The sequence below is a fragment of the Leguminivora glycinivorella genome, chromosome 5 (genome assembly GCF_023078275.1).
Source record: "Leguminivora glycinivorella isolate SPB_JAAS2020 chromosome 5, LegGlyc_1.1, whole genome shotgun sequence".
NCBI classification, from domain to species: Eukaryota; Metazoa; Arthropoda; class Insecta; order Lepidoptera; family Tortricidae; genus Leguminivora; species Leguminivora glycinivorella.
The window spans coordinates 13,812,509-13,836,094 of NC_062975.1; the positions used below are offsets into that span (position 1 = coordinate 13,812,509).

The 23,586-nt window shown below is 37.2% G+C and overlaps 1 protein-coding gene across 1 annotated transcript in view; it reads right to left on the reverse strand.

The window, feature by feature from the left end:
* The window catches only part of LOC125226395, a 190,294-nt gene that overhangs the window by 139,592 nt on the left and 27,116 nt on the right, over positions 1 to 23,586 (reverse strand). Inside the window, exons 13-19 of the mRNA XM_048130367.1 lie at positions 23,336 to 23,525; positions 23,105 to 23,161; positions 22,843 to 22,911; positions 20,463 to 20,580; positions 18,433 to 18,504; positions 17,223 to 17,273; positions 3,908 to 4,108 (exon numbers count right to left, since the gene is read on the reverse strand). Coding sequence (XP_047986324.1) covers positions 3,908 to 4,108; positions 17,223 to 17,273; positions 18,433 to 18,504; positions 20,463 to 20,580; positions 22,843 to 22,911; positions 23,105 to 23,161; positions 23,336 to 23,525 — 758 coding nt within the window. The remainder of the gene's footprint in view (positions 1 to 3,907; positions 4,109 to 17,222; positions 17,274 to 18,432; positions 18,505 to 20,462; positions 20,581 to 22,842; positions 22,912 to 23,104; positions 23,162 to 23,335; positions 23,526 to 23,586) is intronic.

Here is a 23,586-nt window from a genome sequence, read left to right on the forward strand (position 1 = left end):
TTGGTACCAATATGTATATCAATCACGCCGACAAAGTGCAAAAACAAAAAATGGAAAAAAATGTTTTATTAGGGTACCCCCCCCTACATGTAAAGTGGGGCCTGAATTTTTTTTTCATTCCAACCCTAACGTGTGATATATTGTTGGATAGGTATTTAAAAATGAATAAGGGTTTGCTAAGATCGTTTTTTGATAATATTTATATTTTCGGAAATAATCGCTCATAAAGGAAAAAAAAGTGCGCCCCCCCTCTAACTTTTGAACCATATGTTTAAAAAATATGAAAAAAATCACAAAAGTAGAACTTTATAAAGACTTTCTAGGAAAATTGTTTTGAACTTGATAGGTTCAGTCGTTTTTGAGAAAAAAACGGAAAACTACGGAACCCTATACTGAGCGTGGCCCGACACGCTCTTGGCCGGTTTTATTGCACTAGTGCGAGAAGTGGTTCATTTCTTGTCAGGTCGAAACTTCGGAGGGCCATCTGTAAATACCTACTGAAAAACGTCGTACGATACACGTGCGAAATTGCGAAAAGGAAATTCGTAACTCGTGTCGATTTAAACTACTCCCTTCGGTCGTGTTTTAATTTATCGCTTACTCGATTACAACTTCCTCTTTTTCGCACTTGTATCGTAATGTCAGTACACAGGGTGCTATAGTACATTACCTTTTTTATTTCCTTTTTGCACGTGTATCGTACGACGTTTTTCAGTACAGATGGCCCTCCGAAGTTTCGACCTGACATATAATGAACCACTTAATGTACAGTCGCCATCAAATATATAAGAGCGCCCGAGGTACTCAAAAATATCTGAACACGCCTCTATTGCCTAGGCATTAGAGGCGTGTTCAGATATTTTTGAGTACCTCGGGCGCTCTTATATATCTGATGGCGACTGTACGTAATGTACGAGTTCAGTACACAAGGTCCTACTTTATCGCACTAGTGCAAGAAGTGATTAACTATTTATTTATTTAATCAAAAAAGTAACACAGGATTAAAGTTACTAAAGCACTGTAAAACTACAAAATAACACAACAAGCACTGTGAAATTATATGCCCATGTCGAAACTTCAAAGCCATATGTACTGAAAAACGTTCTACAATACACGTGCGAAGAAAAAAATCGTAACTGTGTCGCCACTCGTTGTCGTTCCTAAACCCTCTTTTCCGCAATTGTATCGTTATGTTCGAGCGTACTATATCTTTATCTTTAGCCTGTTCTGTAGGTACTAATTAAGGTTTAGGGTCCCCCCACATCTAGCGTCTCGCGAGTGTCGCGTCGGGCCAACTGTATGGGCAAAGCCTAACGCTGCGTCGACGTTGCGTCGACGCGGCGTCTTTTTCCATACAGTTGGCCCGACGCGACGCTCGCGAGACGCTAGATGTGGGGGGACCCTAAACAATATACATTATCTACTTAAAATAAGCTCCTTTACTTTACCACATATTATAGGTACCTACATTAATTTGCTTTCAACACTATTTTAGCTGTATCTAACTTTTAAATGTTAACAAAATAGCTAAAGATTTTCTACGAAACTATGATAACATTGATAATCCTTAAAATCATTTTCAAAATTCCCACAACTTCAAATTTCATGCTATATCTCGTCTCGCTCGAATCTAGAGCAGAGCCCAACTGGGGAAGTACCTCCGCCTTACAGAAGACCGCAGCCAAATAGCACTAGACCCTACTCATAGTGTTGTGTTCCTGCCGGTGAGTAAGGCTGCCAGAGCTCAACGAGGGTGCGGTGTGCTGATGACGGGAGGACTTACGGAACTAACTTGTTCCGTCTATTGTCCTTTGAGTCGTCGGCAACCCGAACCCTCCTTGGAACTTGTACACTCCTTTTTGCTGTGTACTTAACACAGCAAAAGGGAGTGTACAAGTTTCTAATGGGGTGGCAACGCGCATGTGACACTGTTTGAGTTGCAGGCGTCCATAGGTTACGGTGACCGCTTTACATCAGGCGGACCGTATACTTGTTTGCCACCGACGGAGTATAAAAAGAGTATATAAAATATATATATGTATCTAGGTACTAAATAGTACTATGTTTTCACTGTGCCCGCATGCACACTTTTCCTTAACTTTGTTCTAAAGAAGCATACTGTACGAGTTTAGTTTCCCTAACTGCAGATAGCCTCATTCCGAACCAAATTGAAATTCTGCAGGCGATTACATAACAACCAATTCCCGTTGATAAGGAAAAATAAAGATTCATTATGTAGTTGAATATCATTATGTAAAGTAAAGGTTTATCGAGGGTTTATCCAAGATTACTGCGGAAAGCCGGTGCGAAAGGGTCGATAATCGTATAATAAATTAGATTCAACCCGATGCAGTTTCCCTGTTCCAGAATGTGAGCCTAATAAACTACTGCTAAACTACCCATTGAAATAAGTAAGGTGCCGGCGTCTAAGGGTGCCTTTCCACCAGATGCGCTACGTATATATGTGCTTGATATCCACCAATCATGTTCATTCTTCTACATAGCATAGTGCTGGTGGGTACGGGTTCGACTAAGCTGATTGGTGTCCAATACATCCACGTAGCGTATCTCTGGTGGAAAGACACCCTAAGATGGCCCATCGTTGTTATTATTATTAACCGGTTCGATCTGACGTCCGGTATACCTTTACTCTACCACTTATTTTTTTTTACCTTCGTAAGTGTGTACGAGCTTAAATTATATCACGTCCTTAATAGTTAACACCATAAACAAAACAGCAAGTATTTTTTTAAATGAGAACAATAAACATTTTATGGGCCATTTTAGGCGCCAGGCCATCTTAAGCGCCAGTACCTTATACATTTTATACAAGGTAAATATACCTTAGGGATACATTCTGCTTCTTCAGAAAATTAAGGTTGGGGTTCAGAAACTTTTTTACTTGTACTTGATGATTGTATTGTATCATTTTCATTTCTAAGGTATGATAGATGACGTAAACTATGTCAGACCGTCCTTATGTCAAGTTATAGCAACCGACAATGTGTTACCTATTGCTTCAGAGCGTCACATAACATTAAAATCGTTAGCTGTGGTATACTATTGTATATATCATATCATAATAATACCGCCTTACATTAACTATGTTCTTACAATATTGTTACAAATTGCTTATGTTCGTGTTTCATTAATGGAACCTTTGTTGAACAACACATTAAACGGTCACGGAATCCCAGGGAACTTGAAATTTAAGACGTATTTTTTCATATTGAATAGTATCTTAGCAATTTTTTTTAAATGTACACAACTATCATATTTCCAAATATTGACTTATTATGTCCCTGTTACTCAGAATCCATACTTTTAGGTCTTTACTTACATAAAAAAATGCGTTCAAAAATGATTCTATCTAAATCGTCACTTTTTGTATGAGAGTTTTTTTTACTTGCAGAAACGCACTGAAATAGTACATTACGATACATGTGCGTAAAAAAGGAAGTTCGAAACGAGTGGCGATGAATTAAAACACGACCGAAGGGAGTGTTTAAAATCGACACGAGTTACGAATTTCCTTTTCGCACGTATCATACGACGTTTTTCAGTACAGATGAGCTTCTGAAGTTTCGACCTGGCATATAATGAACCACTTCTCGAACTAGTGCGTAAAAAAACGACCATCTGTACTGAAAAAATGTTTTTCTTACATTTTGGAACAATGAGCCATGAGTGTAATATACACTTTTTGGAAAAGGCTCAGGAGTTAGTTGCAGCGACCAAGGAGGTTTTTTGATGAGCCTACAGGCTACATCGACTGCGATGACTGTGTAAGCCAATGTGTCTTGCCGCATCGATCAGAATTATGTTTCGACTCCTGTGGTGGTCCATCGAGCGAAGTCGATTCTGTTTACGTATACTCGTATAGTTAGGATAGTTTCTGAAATCATACCTCTGCTCGAAGCTGTCAGCTCTGTTACTCCGGTACCCGGAGTCGTTGAGGCTGCCTTCATGCCGCAAGCTAGGCAGAGAGTCCCAAGGGGAGCGGCGCGGGCCGGGCGGGGGCGCGCCCCGCCAGCCGTCCGAGTGCCGGTACCACGCCGCCCTCGCCGACTCGCCGATGCAGGACGCACAACGGGACGCGCTTACGAAACTAGACAAAACAAATGAGTCGTTTGGATTGACATGACATTTTTCTTATCATAAGAGGCTTAATAGTAGAGGTATTGCACATTTTGACGCGAGAGACAAAGCGTTCAAAGTGTTCACAATGTAACTGACCTAACCACGAAATTAAAATTTTGAAAAAACCCCCGACCGCGACATAGTAGACCGATTTTCATGAAATATGGCTAAGAACACTCCCGAGTAACTCAGCTTTCAGAACAAATAAAACTAAATTTAAATCGGTTCATCCGTTCGGGAGCTACGATGCAACAGACAGACACACACACAGACAGACACGTCCAACTTATAACACCCCGTCGTTTTTGCGTCGGGGGTAAAAAAGTTGAAATAATATTTTGATTAGTTGAAATAATCCGCCAGTCGAAATTGTCCCCCAGTACTTTAAGAGAGAAAATCATGAAACAGCATTGTCTCATAAAACCGCGCGGTCAGTGTAACTACTTCACTCGACACACATAAATATGAGACATTTAAGCAATATATTGTTACCCCAGCGATTACAATGTTTGAGTATAAAACCAAAGGCAACCGCTTAGACCCCTGGGGGTACAGCAAATGCAAATGTGGACTTTGCTAGTTTAGGAATTTTAGATGTCGGTTGATGCGTTTATTTTAGACCCAAAATGAAGTAAATACCCTCAAGCGTTCAGTGTTGTTATTAGATTACGAGTACGATACTAAGTCTCACAACATAATTTTGTAAGAAATTCAAATACCTATGGTAAGTTTTTGTATCTAAATATGTAGTATTACAATTTACAATTAATAAATATTAATTAACCTATGTTCTGTTCCGATGGTAGGTAGAAACATTATTAAACAACATATTATGCTTTTAACTTAAATATAAAGAATGGAACTTCATTCTAGAAACTCTCATAATATATTTCACTTAGTTCCCCAACTTAATTTGCGAAAATGTTGCTTCCTTGCGAGTATATTGTAATTCACGAGGCATTTATAGCGACGTATCTTTGTAAATAAAAACACACGCCCCGATACCACCTAAACCTCAATTAATGAACCGAGCTCGAAATCCATAACGTACGAGTATCAAATTTCCCAACGCAAAATTGCTTAAGTTTAACGATATAGCCTGGGTGGCGGCAGAAAATTCAAAACACCATAAATAACTCGGAACAGAGTGGAACAGGATATGGCAGTTTTGCTAAGACTTCAGGATAATAACTGTATATAAGAGGCTGTTGTATTTGTGGGGGGCCTTTAGTTAGCTGGCAGGCAATTATGGTCGCGCGATAAATTATATATTTACTAGCTTTTACCGCGTTAAATTCGGAAATTGCGGAATGCTCCATGCAAACTTCGACACACCATTTTAGGGAAGTGGGGGGTTAGAAAGAGACAAAAGTAGCCTATGTCACTATCCATCCCTTCAACTGTCTCCACTTAAAAAATTAAATCAATTAGTCGCTCCGTTTTGCCGTGAAAGACACACAAACAAACACACACATTTTCCCATTTATAATATTAGTATGGATGAATAATATTTCCTTGGTGTGTAAAAAAATACTAATTTGAAATATATTGTGGCTTAAAAAAGTTGTTTTTTTAGTCGTATGACATTGATTTGTGACATATCCATTTTATTGTAGAATGCAGAACAGAACAGAGACAGAGCAAAGATCAGAATGGCGATTATCCCACCGATAAGAATGATAATGATGACGATATCAATACAATTCTTGGTCACTTTAATCGTCAGATAATATTTTTACATTTTTTTGGCATTCAGAGACAGTTTGCTAAATGGTCTGCAATGGGTACGTAGCCGAATGGCATAAACGCTCACAAAACGAAACGCCCGTAGATATCTATCTCTATCGCTCTTGCGTATTGCGCGACAGAGTCAGACTACCTTTCGCGGCGTTTCGTTTTCGTTTCGCGTCGCAGAAATGCCATTCGGCTACGGCACCAGTCTTGTTACAAAATAAAAACTGATTTCCCTGAAATGTAATTGAAACTGCTGATGAAGTCATGATAGAATCGTAAAATAAAACAAGTCTCCAGCCAGCGATCAAACCGCATGCTGTCGTATTTCAATCATGAAAGAAAGAAATAATAGTTATTTGTTGGCAAAGCAAAGGCAAAGGGGGCAAAGTTGTATTTTAACGCCGAGTGTGCTCACTCCCCTCACTATACTTAAACGCATTTTTTGCGTTGTACTTCAACGCAAAAAATGCGTTTAAGTATCACTGCTTCCAGTAGTTCCACAGGTGGTAAATCATCCTTATTACTAGATTCACCTACTTTTATCAATTTTAAAGCGGTTAATTTGACATTATTCAAGGTCAAATTACTTTACCCACTAGTGGATAAAATGCGTTTTTACCCGCTGGTATTAAAGGACGAAACACGTGTTTCCGAGCTAGTGAGGGGAAAAGTATTTAACAGGAAAAATGCTGCAAAGGAAAGTTCAGAAGTCAATAACGAAGGTAATTCGCGATGGACGGCGTGTCCAACGGGAGACCCGTCGCCGTTACACGTCAGATCAACTTAGTCGGATTTAAATACCTCACGGCTTTAACGTCCACCATGTTGCGGTATTTGCATAGGCTTTTCATGTAACTCTTTGTTTTACCTAAGATGTATCTTTTGATCGGCTTGATTATCATAGATACTTAAAATTTTGAGTACGAGTACCTTTTGTCAGCACAAAATTTTATTTTCACCACACCAACTGTTAAAGGCTTACTTTGCTATTCGAAAACAGATAGCAAAATTGCATTTTATCCACAAGAGTGCAAAGTAATTTCATACAAATTTTAACTTGTCTTAAGCTCGCTGGTAGAATTTACCTATAAAATGATGATTTTGAATCATAAATATTGAATAAATTGATGGATTTAATTTGATGTTTTATAGTTAGTATTTTGTTCGTGTTGGTGTGGTAAAAAATTTTGTAATTTACTCGGTGGCAAAGTTTGTTTAACCTTCGTGCCTTGAAACCCTCGTAACGCTCAAGATTCCACTTTTTGAACCACTCGCTACGCTCGCTCAATATTGGAATCTTTCGCTTGCTCGGTATCAATATTGGCACGTGCGGTTAAACAACTACTTTGCTCCCTTGTAAAACAAATAACTATTGCACCAGCGAGGTTTTCAATATAGTTGCCAACTTATTTTGGACCAACATATTGTGTAACATAAAATCGTTTCATAAACATAATATAAACTTTCATGACATTTTATTAAACTCGTGTGCAATCAAATACCTTAATATCATCCTCGTTTATTTTTAGGATACTAATAAAACGTGTAAGTAATCGTTAGATCTCGACTATTCGCCTTCGGGCAAGGAATTATTACACCAAATAATAAAATAATATAAGATATTTTTCCGATATTTTTTTGTGAAATTGCCCGCGTTGTCGAGCCCCTCGAGGACCCAACCGTACGCAATAAATGTCAAGGAAATTCAGTCCTAGCTCCCAAGATCGATACCTCACTCAAATATTATCAAAACCTCTACAGAGGAGGAAAATTGCAGGAAAATTGTGATTCAAATAGCTATTTTATAAAGATTGGGTTTGTATTTGTAACACAATTGTAGACTCATCTTACAAACATTTTTTAATTCTTTTGCGCTATCACATTTCTCTCAATTATCAGAGTTACATTGAAGCTCGAAACAAATGTTTGTTCCTACTAACAAAGTAAAATCAATACATTGACTCATTCTCAAGTCATTACATTATAGTACCGATAAATGGTCATTATCCTTGTCCTTGCGATCTCCTTTCGCCACGACCCAAGACAGCCTGTGGTACGTTTTTGACAACTAAGTAATCTTATTTAGCCTCGGCACTAGTTTTGCGAAAGCGACTGCCATCTGACCTTCCAACCCGAAAGGGTTGGCCTTATTGGGATTCGTCCGATTTTCTCACGATGTTTTCCCACAGCGAAAAGCGACTGGCAAATATCAAATGATATTTCGCACAAAACTTCCAAAAAACTCATCGATACGGTTCGAACCCGCAACTGAAATTGAAAGCCGCACGCTCTTACTGCTAGACCACCAGCTTTTTTTACGAAAAAACAGATATAAGGAATAAAATCAAATACGTAAAGTATGTCACTGTGGTTCGTTATCATGTTACACTAAGGTAATCCGAGATCCTTCGCGGATCCTTTGTAATTCCATTCAGCTAAATTGCTTTTTGGAATAATTTCCTATAATAGGATACCTCAGTATATAGAGATCGCTCTTTAGCGATAAGACCGCCTCTCGTTTTACCTCTTAAGTTGTTGTTTATACTTGCTATGTTGTTTCGTGTATTGAGGTGTCCAATAAAGAGTATTTGTATTGTATTGTATTGTATATTCTTACCATTTTCATTTTTTTATTCATTCTCAGAACATGTTTTTCTAAAGGGAGGACTAATTGTTCTTGATTAAATTTATTAGAGCTTCTTGTTACTCGGCAGGTTGACATAGCTCTTGGAAGACAGAATGTACCATTTTATTATTAGAATATTCCTTTATTTTACCTAAATATTTACTTCTAGTTTACATCACTGACATTCGATGACTTCCGACGTCTGTTGTCAAAGAGTAGGTACACCTTGCCAGTAAAAGAAATTAGTACAACTGAAAATCCGCAACAAGGTCAAATAAAAACTTGTCACCCTTTAATTCATAATTTAAACTTTTATATACTGAATTCAGAACGCTTGTTTCAATGAGATAACCCAGTCGTGTAGGGCTAGCTTATTTCTAGACAATATTTTAAATAAAAAGGTTATAATTATGTATATTCCATCCAATAACCATATTGAACCTTTAAAATACAAACTTCATTAACTGTCATATTAGTGTTGACATTTGATGGAGAATTTTTCAATTTTACAATGTGAAAGTATGGTGAAAGCAGGGAGACTAGAGATCTAACTAATCTCCATAGGTGAAAGTATAAATATTATGTTATATTTAGTGCATAAGTGAGTGATTGTGAATTTGTATGTATTCGTCGATCCAAGTTTAATACCTACATGTAAGTATTTCACGAAGCTTGAAGTAAAATTTCTTTCACTCTCTCGTCTTAGACCAATTTGTTTCTCAAAATGTATCCTTAAATCTTAAATTTGGCTCATTTAGGCGGCGTACGAATTTGCATGCGATTTGAGAGACATTACGGACTAATATGGTTAGTACACCCATTCAGCCCAGCGATAAAATGCCGCATTGTAATCAAACTCTCGTGCAGGATCTTGGTCCTTGTAACAAAGATTCTCCATACTGTTATGTAAACCAGTAAATTGGCTATTATTTTACATCGTTTCACATGAAGAGACTAGATGTAAACGGAGACTCCATGAGGCCAGTAAGCAGGTGATATAAATGCATTAACTATTGTGCCACGCTGGCCAATCCGTGCGCAACAGAATCCACTCAAACAGTTTGAGAACGTTAGATACCCTGAGTCATATTTCAAAACTTTGCTTAAAATTCTTTAATACTTGTTTAAACTTATACACAGATAAGTAGATATAGTATGTCCGCTTTTCTAAGGTAGACCATGGCGAACTTTGAAATCGAACATGTTCCTCTTCTAATAATTATTACGACATTTTTCCACGGCTCATGAGAACATGAGGTCTAAAAGATAACTATGAACTAACGTAAGAAAAATAAAGAATGTATCACACTCCAGTGTTCATTAGGTATTTGAATTTATTTGCTTACTCTGGTTTAGTTATAAGGAAACTTCTGAAGTTTTGAAGAATAAATTTCAAAAGTTTCCTTGAGCGCAAAAACTGGTGCTTTCTAAGAATTCTAGCTACTGTTCTGGGTAGATATCAAATATATTGTAGTACGTACAGTCAACGGCATAAAGAAATGATGATTTCTGTACCTTGTCGCTTTTAATCGTTTGACAATTTCGTATGACATTTCAAACAAGACGTTTTCAAGGTACAGAAATCATGACATAATATTTTATTTTTTCCGGGGACTGTATTATGTCTCTTTAACATTGAAGCGCTACTATTTGTTGAAATGTATCGTTATTTTATTATTATACACCTTGTTTTCTTGTTTTCCGTTAAATTCGACACGTATCTAGATTCTTTATCAGGAACCATCCTGTATATCACTTTTAGTTAAATTAGGAAAATTTATTAGTGTGAGAGACCCTTAAGAATAACATTCCAGTTAGTGTCAAGTGATTGATGGAACATTTCAAAACAAATAACATTAGAATTGGTGAAGGCGTCTAGTAATTATCTTTATTTTTTTTAATAACTGGATAACCGTAAGAGTTAAGACGCTAGTTTCTCAGAGAAATTAATTGTATTTGATCTAAAGAACCTACCCTTAAAGTTAACGGAATTCAATAAAAACAGGGTGTATAAGTCAAACGAGCAGCGTAAAATAACAACTTGACATTTATGTTTTAGATATATGTGTGTTACCTTTTCCCACTAAAATAAGGGTACTTTACATTCAAATAATTACACAAGTTAACAGTTTGACCCATTTTGGATTCACTCGTTACACTTCTCTTTAAAAAAGATCACGATCACGATCAGAGATCACGTAATCGATATGTCGGCACCACCGTTGTATCATCGTCACCCTTCGCATAGTATAATAAAGAGTACTATCGTACAGTATGGCCACTCCCGCTTCCCGCTGAAAGTGCCGTCCACCCCCTCTCGGTTACCTTACAGTTACCGCCTGTCAAAAACGCGAACAGTCGACCTGTCATATTTCACTCATACAAGCATAGTACGCGTTCACCTACAGGAGCTTAGACTGTGTGCTAGGAACGCGCCTCTTTCATATATTTGATCGACAGTGTCCGAGGTGTGCCCTCGCTACATAACACCCACGGACTCGTGAACATCTATTGATTGTTGGTGCATTATCATACAGAAATAAAATTAAATGCAAATAGTATCGAAGTTAAAGTAAACAATTAAATGCAAACGCAATTAACGGGATGTCGAAGAGCTCGTTTACATATTGCATAATTATTTAAGTGAGAATGCCGACTTTTGTAGTTGTACACTAATATATAAAAAAAAACCGGCCAAGAGCATGTCGGGCCACGCTCAGTGTTAGGGTTCCGTAGTTTCCCGTATTGTTTTCCAAAAACTGTTCAACCTATCAACATAAATATAATTTTCCTAGAAAGTCTTTAAGTATATAGTTCTACTTTTGTGATCTTTTTCTTATTTTTTAAACATATGGGTCAAAAGTTAGAGGGGTCCACCCCTCTAACTTTTGACAGGGAGGGGACATTTTTTTACTTTAGGAGCGATTATTTCCAAAAATATTAATTTCATCAAAAAACGATTTTAGTGAACCCCTATTCATTTTTCAATACCTATCGAACAACATATCACACGTTAGGGTTGGAATGAAAAAAAATCAGTCCCCACTTTACATGTAGGGGGGTACCCTAACAACTTTTTATTTTACTACTTTGTCGGCGTGATATACATATTGGTGAGAAGAGTTTTTTTCTAATAACCAACAGGGGGTGCATTTGCATACAAGAGTCGACGGGAAGTTATTCAACATCTCTCTCCTCAGATCCACAAGGCATCGCGAGGACTTCTTCGTCGACAGTCTCTTGTTTGCTGACGATGCAGCTTTTATGGCGAACTCTGCAGCCGAATTGCAAAACATCATGGATAGGTTTTCGCGGGCTTGCACTTTGTTCTCCATGTCCATCAATGCCAAAAAGACAGTCGTGTTAGTGCAGGGCTGTGCGGAAACACCCAGAATACTGGTGGATGGCACAGCTTTGGAGCTCGTCGATAAATTTTGCTACCTTGGGTCGACCGTGTCAAACAATCTCTCGCTTGATGCAGAGATCGATATCCGTATTGGCAAAGCGGCGACCATGTTCGGGAGGCTCCGTTCAAGAGTATGGTCTAACAAACATCTCACTATTAGAACGAAAATTATAGTATACCAGACTTGCGTTATAAGCATACTTTTGTACGGAGCAGAAACCTGGACGACGTATGCAAAACAGGAGCGACGTCTTAACACTTTTCACATGCGCTGTCTACGTTTACAATTGATTCATTCTTATTTTTGGCATAACTTGGCATTAAAGTGACAAACCGAAAGGTTCTTGAAAAAGCGCAGCTGCCCAGTCTTACCGCTCTTCTCAAACAGAGACGCTTGCGGTGGCTGGGGCATGTGCACCGAATGGTTCAGTTCATTAATTACAATAGACAATAATTTTAGAACCGAACGTGTCAAATCCTTGATATAATTAATCAATTCCAGAACCCTATTGAGCAGCTCATGTCAATTAAAACGTACACCGATATCAGAACGATAATATATACGATCCTTCAGTCATCGTGCGTCTCACTTGTCCTAATACAGCTACGAGCAAGTAGGAGTGAAATGCACGATATCTGAATGACATCCTCAGATGTCCTAATGATATATCAGTGTACCTCTATAAGTAAGTTAGAATTGGCTAGCTTGAACGATTCACTAGGTCACTTTGAATAATGTCTGCTACCCGAGTCCACTGTCTTCATAGAACCACTTAAACCTATTTTGTACATCTTCTGTACATTCAACCAAATTAAATCCTGCCACTCTAGAACCTTCGCACAGTAAACGCCAGTGAGGCTTACTATGACAAATAGACCACAGTGTTATGACAGGGTTCTAAAGTGGCCTAGGATTCAAATTGGTTGACCGTACAATTCAGTCGAAAACGTGACTTAACGTAATAATTTTGATCTGGTCATGTACAGTGAGCTGCAAAAGTGCATGGAAAAACTATGAATGAATTCATTGATAATTTCTCCGTATAATTTTGTATCCTACTTTAAATTATAATATCTCAAAGTCATCACTTGTAGTATGAATTTGTATATTAAATATAATATTAATCGATATCTTCATAATTATTTTAAAAATATTAAGGTTTGCTATTAGGCCATTAATATTAATTATTCTGAATGACAGTTGATTGCAAATTTAAAAGCATAATCGTGTCGCTGATGCCCCCGTCATCATAGCGGACAGTTTCTTAAATATTCAATAGCTTTAAAGTTTGCATTCTAAAATTATATTGAATTTTAATCAAGTTTAGTGTAGATTATTAAAATGTGGTGAATATATGTTAAAACATGAGATGAGACTGAGTAGCGTGTTAAAAGGGACAATTCTTCAAACAAAAACGAAAATTTCGTCGTCGTTAGTGCGTTTTCACTTTATCCGATCCGATATCGGATGGCGGACCGATATCCCATACATACATTACAGGCGCCATTTTGGATTTTTTCTATTGAAATCTTTCCGACATCCGATATCGGATCGGATAATGTGAAAACGGACAGATTGATACTCCCTGATTGATTGATTCTTAATTTTCCATTTCAGACTGAAGAACGAGGCGTATTCGAAGCACGCAGCTCTTCAAATAATGTAGATAATCTAATCTACTAATACTTGGTAAGTCATTAACTCTCTTGCCAATTAAAATTTTACTAGTGGGTAAAGTAAATTGACCTTGAATAAAGTCAAATTAACTGCTTTAAAATTGATAAAAGTAGGTGAATCTAGTAATAAAGATGATTTACCACCTGTGGAACTACTGGAAGCAGTGATAAACGCATTTTTTGCGTTGTAGTTCCCTCGCTATAGTGAGGGGAAAAGTTTTGTGTTACACACGGGTGCAAATGTATTTTACTTCTCGTGTGGTAAAAACTCGCAAGTTCAGGATTCTATTCTTGAACCACTCGCTTCGCTCGTGGTTCAACTATAGAATCCTTTCACTTGCTCGTTTTTCAATTCCACACTCGGCGTTAAAATACAACTTTGCCCCCTTGTATAACAAATAACTATAATATACCTACGTCAAATATTAGGTCCAGGTTTATGTCAGCGTCAAAAGTAACGTTTTATTTTACGATGACGGTGGATTAAGTAAAAATCATATCGCCTACGCACACAGTCAGCTGCAATCTACAAGGCGAATTCTTTATTCGTAGGCACTCTTTACAAAAGGGTTTTCCCATATTACTCGTGTTGGCTACACTCGTAGCGCCTAGTTCTCGCTGGCTTTTAACGAACTAGGATCATAAGGATGTTCTAAACGCTTACTCGATTCTGGCGTTTTGGCGGCTTGTAGAGGAAACGAATAGAACAGAATTTGTATCTATGGACTGATTTTTGAATTTCGAACACACGAATTCGCCATTCCAAAGTTCTTGAAAAGTGACGAAAAGGTACTATACATACTATTTTTGAAAATTACAGCTACTAATTTTAAATCTAGTGGCAATGACCACTCGTTTTCGATTCTGTGAGTATAATTTTATTTAAATCGCTAGTAGTGGAGTTCTCAGCAAGCGCTGGTGGCCTGACGGTAAGAGCGACTTTCGATCCGGAGGTCGCGGGTTCGAACCCGACACGTACCAATTAATTTTTCTGAACTTATGTGCGAAATGCCATTTGACATTTTCCAGTCTCTTTTCGGTGAAGGAAAACATCGTGAGGAAACCGGACTAATTCCAATAAGGTCTAGTTTACCCTTCGGGTTGGAAGGTCAGATGGCAGTTGCTTTCGTAAAAACTAGTGCCTACGCCAAATCTTGAGATTAGTTGTCAAAGCGGACCCCAGGCTCCCATGAGCCGTGGCAAATGCCAGGGATAACGCAAGGAGGATGATGAGTAGTGGAGTTCCCAGCACAATAATTATGTTTTAGCATTCTAATTTTCTTCAGACTTAACCCTTAAATGCATGGTGATGTATATATGCATCATATATTTGATGGCATGTAGCTCAATATGTAGCTATCCAAAATCACATTTATAGCTTAATTATTATTCAGTATTTATTATTATTGAATAAGTAATTAAATAAATTAAACGATATTATGATTTTCTATTTATTATTTAAGGATAAATATGAAATGGCGGAAAAATGTGAAAAAACAGGATGATGGCGATTTTTAGTATGTGATTTAGGCTGATTTATTCGGAGTTAGTAATTAGTTTCTGTTTAAACATTTTACCATGGGGGTTTCACAATTAGTGTACCTTTCTAATAGTAGTAAAACTTTACAAATAAAACATACCAACAATTATATATTTATATAAATAAGTTTTGGCCTATTTAACTTCTAACACTGATTGTATTAAACAGATTTATTTACATGAACATATTTACATAATTATATAAGAAAGTAAGACTAAACTTAAAAGCTAGTTAATGTCTAAAATAGGCCCTTGAGGCATTGTACCAAGGATACTGGCGACATTTCCTCGCTGTATCGCAATGCTGATACGTTGTGCGAGGAAGTCGCCAGCTCTTCGGTCACCAGTTACCTCAACCAGACGCTTTGCGATTTCTGTGAACAACTTGTTCGCGCTGGGGCCCCATGGACCTAGGGTTTCTACACCAAAGGGTACAAAAAGGTATTCTTTGCCAAGACTTTTGTATTTAGTATTAAAATCGGTATTCAATATTTTTTTTTATTATTTTTCCCAGAGTCAGAAAACCGTTGTCTATCACATATATTAATATCTCGTTATAAGAAAAATTCATGCATTTAAGGGTTAATATGGTAAAGATAGTTATTACCGAAGTTGTTATTAGTAAGTACCGAATGGACATCAAACATAGTGCGGCGTGACGGCAGACCGCGAAGGAGATGGCGGCACGATCTTGACGTCTTTCGAAAAGATTGGCCAAACATTGCCTTAAACCGAGACGCGTGGAAGAAAGAGAGGGAGGCTTTTGCCCAGCAGTGGGGCACAACAGGCTAACAAATAAATAAAATAATAGTTATTGTCTTGGTTTCCATATTTGTCTTACAATGTGGCAAACTATGTAAAAACTTTTGGAACATCAACAGTCAATAATTATAGCGCAAATTGTATTTTCTGGCTTGCCGCCCAGTAATCCTCTTTTACCTCTAAAACAATAGCGCAGTGAGCGGTTAACGGGTTAAATAAACTAAACGGTTTCCAGCTGAATCACTTTTGGAATTGGATACAATGCTTTTAAAATAAAACATTCTGAGCACTGCGCACAAAAAATATAAATCTAGCGGAAAGTTATCAAGCAAAAATGTTTTACTATAGGTGCATTCCATACTAATATTATAAATGGGAAAGTGTGTGTGTCTATATTGATTTAAACTAACACGATTTGCACTCATAATTTGAATTAGTCTGAAGCGATTGAAATTAGAAAGCATCGAAATTTCAACCAGAATGAGGGGCAGGGAATTTCTTCTTCGTGGAATCCAGTGATTAGCAAATGTAAGCGTGAAAAAACACCTAGGGACGGGACACACCGACTGATATCGTGAGTGTTGTGTGTAGGCTAAGTGACAACCTTAGCGCAAAAGTGAATAATCAAGAACAAGTGCGGGTAGTTCGAAAAACTCGCGCGGCTAGAAGATGTTGATGCAATTCCTCGCCAGTCTACCCGTGACCACCAACATAATGTGATGTTCGAAACGTCGGGCCAAACATAAATGTAAGTGTTTACGCGATTAAGTCCCGTTGTGTACTAAAATTATGTGTCTTTCACGGCAAAACGGAGCGACAAATTAACGTGATCCTTTAGGTGGAGATAGTTCAAGGAATGGAGAGTGACATAGGCTACTTTTCTTCTAACCCATTCACTTTCCTAAAATACCCCCATGGGGGGAGGGGGTGGGAGTTTATATGGAGCATTCCACAGTTTTCGAATTTAACAAAGCCGCGGGCAAAAGCTAGTATATACTACATAAATGAAGGGTACACGGAAAGAACATTTGTCTAGTCACTTTGAGAACATTTTGAGATATCGTTATAATTAACCATACTAAGTATTTTCGGCATCGGGTTGGTGGTTGAAACTTTACATTTCGAAATTAAAATCTATTTTTTTTTTCATAAGTTTCAAATATCAAAAATGGATCTTTGACATATGTATACATATAACAATTCAACGCTAACTAGTTATTATCCCAACAAATTTAATGTCTGAGATAATTTTTTTAAATTTAAAATCCCTTGATTTTTTAAGAAAACTATAAGAGTAAAAGTTCGTAATTAAAACAAGCTAATCTAATTAGTACATACCTTGATTGATGGTCGCTCAGGTACCCTTGATCCCGGTCCCTAATGCGGTCTCTGCAAAAAAATGAACTTTTGACAAACTAATTAAAAGATTTCAAGTTTCGCTTGAGTTTGGGTTCATTGAGAAGTCAGAGGAGATAAGTACAGTCGCCATCAGATACACCGAAGCTGCCAAAGGTCTCGCGATTATTGGAACACGCACACTAACGTCTTGACAATGGGCATTTTCAGAATTTGGGACCCCCAATTAGCATAAGTTGTTAACAAAAATTAACTCACTGTCGGTGTTGTGACGATAATAAGCATATAAGCAAGCAATTTCAATAAAAAATATTGTTTTTCTGTTACATAAACTTTAAGCGATAATCTACATTCAGAATGTGAAAAAAAGTAAATATTTAGAGAGATTTTATGCTTAATTGGCGTCACAAAACTGACAGTGAGTTAATTTTTGTTAATAACTTACGCATTTGCATGTCACATTTGTTATGATACTTATGATATATTTATTCATAAACGTATTTCTAAAAATATCACAACACAAGCCTTCTTGACCTTACCGTGGGACTCATAATCATAATCTTTATTTGCTTTTAAAAAGAGTTAACATAATAGGCTCAGTCAATCTGTGTAAGAATGTCCAATAATATTTATTTATTAATTTATCTGAGGGCGATGAAAATAACCCAAACAGCTAGAGCTTTAATCCTATTTGAACAAAGCTTTAGTAAAATATGCTAAGTTGAAATACGATAAACAAAATACTTTTATTCTTAAATTGCCTATATATTTATATTCTTCATCCATCAACTTGCATAATGTTGGGTTCTAATATTATTATCTTAACTTCCAAATTGTCCAAGTAGATGGTTGTATATGGCTTAATACTATTTTATCTTTGATACTCTTAATTTAAGAGCACTATGTTCTAGAAGCCAAAAAAAGGAAGAGCATGTTTGATCAAATCTTATGTGGTTAAAGAATAAAAATATTTATTTAACCAGCAATATGCAATTTAGCGCCTCTCTATCAAATAGAATATATTAACAAAACAGAATAACAATATTTTTGTTCACTTAATAAAGATATCATAATACAGAAAAGGGTATAATGTAAAAAAATCCCCTCCTTTACCGTTATGACAACAATGTAAGAGATCCTCGAGAGTGACTTCAAAGCACAAAGGGATGAAAGCTTTATAAAAATAACAAACCTTGAACTGTGATCACTTAAGTAGCCCCGCTCGCGCTCCCGCTCTCGCTCCCGCATAAGCTCGTTGCGATCGCTAAATCAATACAATACATTATTCATTATGGCGTTTCTTTTGTTCAGAGAATTCTCAATTAGGTTGTGGGATTAAGCAAGTAAAGGGAATTGTTAAAGATTAGACCAGGCCCCGTAGCCGAATGGCATTTCTCCGACGCCAAACGAAAGCGATACGCCGCTGGCTCTGTCGCGCCAATACGCAAGCGCGATAGAGATAGATATCTACTAGCGCTTCGTTTCGTGAGCGTTTCGTGAGCGATTGTGCCATTCGACTAGCCACCCAGGGGCCTATTGCATAACAATCTACAACTCATATTACAAGCGGTAGTCCCCCTCCAATTCATTTTATAAGAAAGAGAGTTCCGCTTGTAATACAAGTTGTAAATTGTTATGCAATAGGCCCCAGTTAGGATAAAATGGTTTCACTTAATTCGAAAATTTTGCATGTCGTTCTAATTTGAGATAAGTAGGATAAAGGCACCAGTAGTCAGCCTCAAATCGAAAATTCTATTTTCAAAGCCGTCTAATTTGATCTCCAATAGACCGATTTGTGATTAATGTTTTTATAGTTCAAGAATTTAATTAAGTTTAATTTTTGAAAATAATAAACCTTAACTTAATCTCTGTGTTCCGTGACCTCAGTACCCAGTGGTCAACCATGGGCTCATGGGCTGTAATAATAATATTCCACCATTGCATGTTTGTAGATGCAAACTATACCATTTTGTGTGTTAAGGCACAGTATAATAAAGAGTACTATCGTACAGTATGGCCACTCCCGCTCCCCGCTGAAAGTGCTGCCCAGCCTCTCGGTTACCTCACAGTTACCGCCTGTCAAAAACACGAATAGTCGACCTGTCATATTTCACTCATACAAGCATAGTACCTACGCGTTCATCTACACGAGCTTAGAATGTGTGCTAGGAACGCGCCTCTTTCATATATTTGATCGCCAGTGTCCGAGGTGTGGTTAAGGAGCATTATGCAACGGGTTTGGCTTACATTTTTACATTCTGTTGGTGTACCGATTACTAAGATCGTTATTGATATAATATCAAAACCAGCTCAAAATCGTAACAAATTGTTAAATAGGAATCGACCTTTAGGACATTTTCATTAAGGCTCGCTTGCTCGTGCATCCTCATTTAACACAAATTAGGTTATTTTAACTAAAACCTGTACAGTCAGCATCAACAGTAGAGGATAAAACAACGCACCAGAAGTATGAGATATCCTGAATAGGTACACTGAGAGAAATTTGCATTGTGAATTTAACAAGTTCGACTTGTTGCGGTTTATCCGTTTGAATCAGCCAGTATGTTTAAAACAATATGTGTCAGGTTGTTTTTATAAAATCGACTTGTTGATTCAAATATATTGCCGATTAAAATGACAAGTAGCTTGTTGTTTGAACCAAAGAGCACGTAGGCGCTATTTTAACCAAAAAACTTGTTGAACGAACATGAAAACTGGTTGTATTTTCTCTCAGTGTAACTTTGCCAAATGTAGATCAATATGTACAGTAGTATATGATCAGAAATGTCAGTTTAATTATTGTTTCTATAATATAGACACACACACACATCTCGTTTTGTTTAGCGATTACTGAATGGTGGTTACTACTGAAGCATGTTACTTTTAATGCTGACTGTAGATACACATTACTGCCACAGTATAATAAAGAGTACTGTCGTACAGTATGGCCTCTCCCGCTCCCCGCTGAAAGTGCCGCCTACCCCCTCTCGTTACTTCACAGTTACCGGCTGTCAAAAACCGCGAACAGTCGACCTGTCATATCTCACTCATACAAGCATGGTACGTGTTCACCTACACGAGCTGAGAATGTGGCCAGCAACGTGCCTCTTTCATACTATATTTAATCGCCAGTGTCCGAGATGTGTTACTGCCTTCACTTCTTCGGAATACAGACGTGAGTTTGTGTATATATTGTATTTGTATGTATATTTGTATACATACCTGTAGTACCCGTCGCGGTCAGACCGCGCGCTGTGCTGCCTCTCAACGCCCAGCCGATGCGGCAGCGGCAACGTGGATGATCGGCTGCCACCCCCACCGGAGCACTGCGTCGCCGCACCTGGCACACACACACACACTAGCTCACAACACCGTCCTCACAGATACACATCAATTTGGCTTTCCAAGTCTAAAGGATCCTTATACTTCGAGTGCAGGGACCCATTTTTCGAAGCTACAAGTTACAATTTACAAGTGGTTGTCAATGTCTAATATGACAAGTTGGAAAGAGACTTCCGCTTGTAACTTGTAACTTTCAGTTTTGAGAAATGGGCCTCAGATCTTATCCGTCCGAAATAGGCTACTTTCCTACTTAATCAAATCAGTTACTTTCAAATTTCTAATATGGAATTAATAAGAAAACGACGTCGCGGTCAACTCATTTAGAACAGTTTCGCACTACGTCCGATCCGATCCGAACCGTGAAAATAAGTTCCGTCATAGTCTTAGAACTACTTGTTTGGTAGTTTACTGTAACTTTTTCGTATAATTATCTGGTGTTATATTTCGTGAACAGAGTAAGATATTTTCTTAAAACTTTTATTCTCCTTTTTACACTCGAAGTATAAGGACCTTATAAACATGAACGCCACAAATAAACATGCCCATAAACAAACAGAACAAAATTTTCTTCAACGTATACACAGGCAAGTTAAGGATCAGAAACCTACTTTTTCATTTTTTTAAGCCACTTCGTGCAAATTTTGACTTTTTGATTTATTTTATCATAATTATCATTGTTTAATTGAAGAATTATGTTTATTTAATAGTTTTATAAAGCAACTTTCAACTGTCTACAGAACATCAAGCAAATTTTGACAAGCCACATCCAATGTACATTTTTTTTTCATGAATGATACAGCTACCTAATAGTTGGACACGGGTTCTTAGTAATATTCAGTATAATACGTATGAAAAGCACATTGAAAACTGAAATATAGATGTATGTTAGTATTATTGTAAAACATAATGGTAAACTGTGCCATCGCGTAATATAAATAATTTTAACTTATAAAATAATAAGGAATACAAATAATAACGAAGTTGTTATCGGGAATGGAATAATAATGGTTCCATCGTTATGGGAGCTGCAGCCTATGTTCCAGATATTGAAAAAAGATTCTTACTTTATAAACCGGGTTGGTTTGGAAATGCGGTAGGTACCTACATCTTACGTAAAACAACAATATTTTCTTTATATTTGTTTGTCATTGCATCGTTAATAATTTTTAGAAAGTTATAATTTTAATATTTCGTTATACTCGTCTTTGGAAGTTTTATTAATAAATAATCATCTTAAAAAAAGGTATTATAGACAAATATGATCATTCCTCAAAAATTCCTATAATATAGGAATTAGAATATTATTCTAATTTTTTCTCGGTATTGTTTTATATATATCATCAGTATCATCACATATATTATATGAAGGACTCAATAATACCTACCAGGGGCCCATTTCTCGAAGCTACAAGTTACAACTTACAAGTGGTTGTCAATGTCTAATATGACAAGTTGGAAAGAGACTTCCGCTTGTAACTTGTAACTTTCAGTTTTGAGAAATGGGCTCCAGGTGACACTCAAGTTAGTCGTTTGTAGGTAATATTGATTTTGCGGAATAGGTACAATGTACATACCTAAATAATGCAGAAATAACTAAAATAGTTCAATACTGTGTACGTATTGCATTATTTACTACCATTCTTGTATCGTAATTTATAAATTAGTTAACTGGTACAAGGGCTACAGCTCATCAACCAAAAATATACTATTTGGAAGAGTAGATACTTTATTTGGGGAGGTATAACGAAGTGTAAGTATAAAGCGATTGCAGTTATTGTCACGGTTGAATTAAATTTAGAAATGTCCTCCCTTTTGTCATAGAAAACATTGAAATAAATCATAACGACTACAAAATAATTGTAACTAAACTGAATGTGTGTAAAATGGCTTGGCCGTCGATTTGAGGAAAAAGAGGCTCTTGCCTAACACGAGTTATGACACTTTCACGTAGTATGTCCTCTAATGAGATATGGTATGATGTTATTAAATAAAAAAGGAGGAAATTCTGAATTCAATCCGTACGTCACCCACGTGTATCATCATTGTGACAGATGCACAACACGATCATGGAAAAGTGAATCGCAACTACGACATTGTTCCTATAGTGATAGAATATAATACAGAAAGGCTCACAATAATATGGATCGGTTCGCTACGTCAAGTCAAGTGGGGGCGATAGCTACGGCAAACCTTCGAGATCCGATATTGTTATGGGTGTTACTAGTATGATATTATAGGTATAATAATAAGATGGCTTCACCTCCTCTAGCCCTTATGGCTGCCTCCGTAAGGTTTCTCAAATAGTGTAGAACGGATTCTTGGTTCGGTCCTCAAGAAAAAATAAAAATTATATGTTTACATTTGTTCGTGTGTGAAAAGGGATGCGCCAGTGTCTAAAAATTTTGGCAAACTTTCGAAAAATTATATCATACTACTTTTTTTTGGCAAAAGGAAACAATTATGAACAAAAAATTTAACCAATTTGCTTATTTTAAAAGTGCGAGTCTAAACTGAATACTTACGACGTCGTGGTGGATAGGGGCTTCGTGGATTCGAAGGCGGCATATTGTCGTTGTATTCTATGAGGAATTGTTTCAATACATTAGTTTACAGTTTGAATTCAATAATAAATCATATATGTAACTGTAAATAGACGTATCATTCAAAATCACGGACCTTTTTTGAATTTAGAATCTGCGGATACTGTCCAATCGTTAATTGAATAAAATAGCACTTACCGTGGAAACACTCACCTAGATCCTCCATGCTCTGGCTCAGCAGCGCCTCGAAGGTGTGGAGACTGTAGCTCTCGGCGTCCATGCCCTTGGCCAGCGTGTTGCGGAGATGCATCTCGTACTCGAGGAGGAGGCGCGAGGTGGGAGAGCCGGGGGCAGGTGTGGCGCTCGATTGCGATGCTTGCCGGGATAGGCAAGGCTTTTGCTGCTGTTGGAAGAAATGGATATTAAATAAAATTATCCGTGGCCAATTATTAGATTCATAAAAA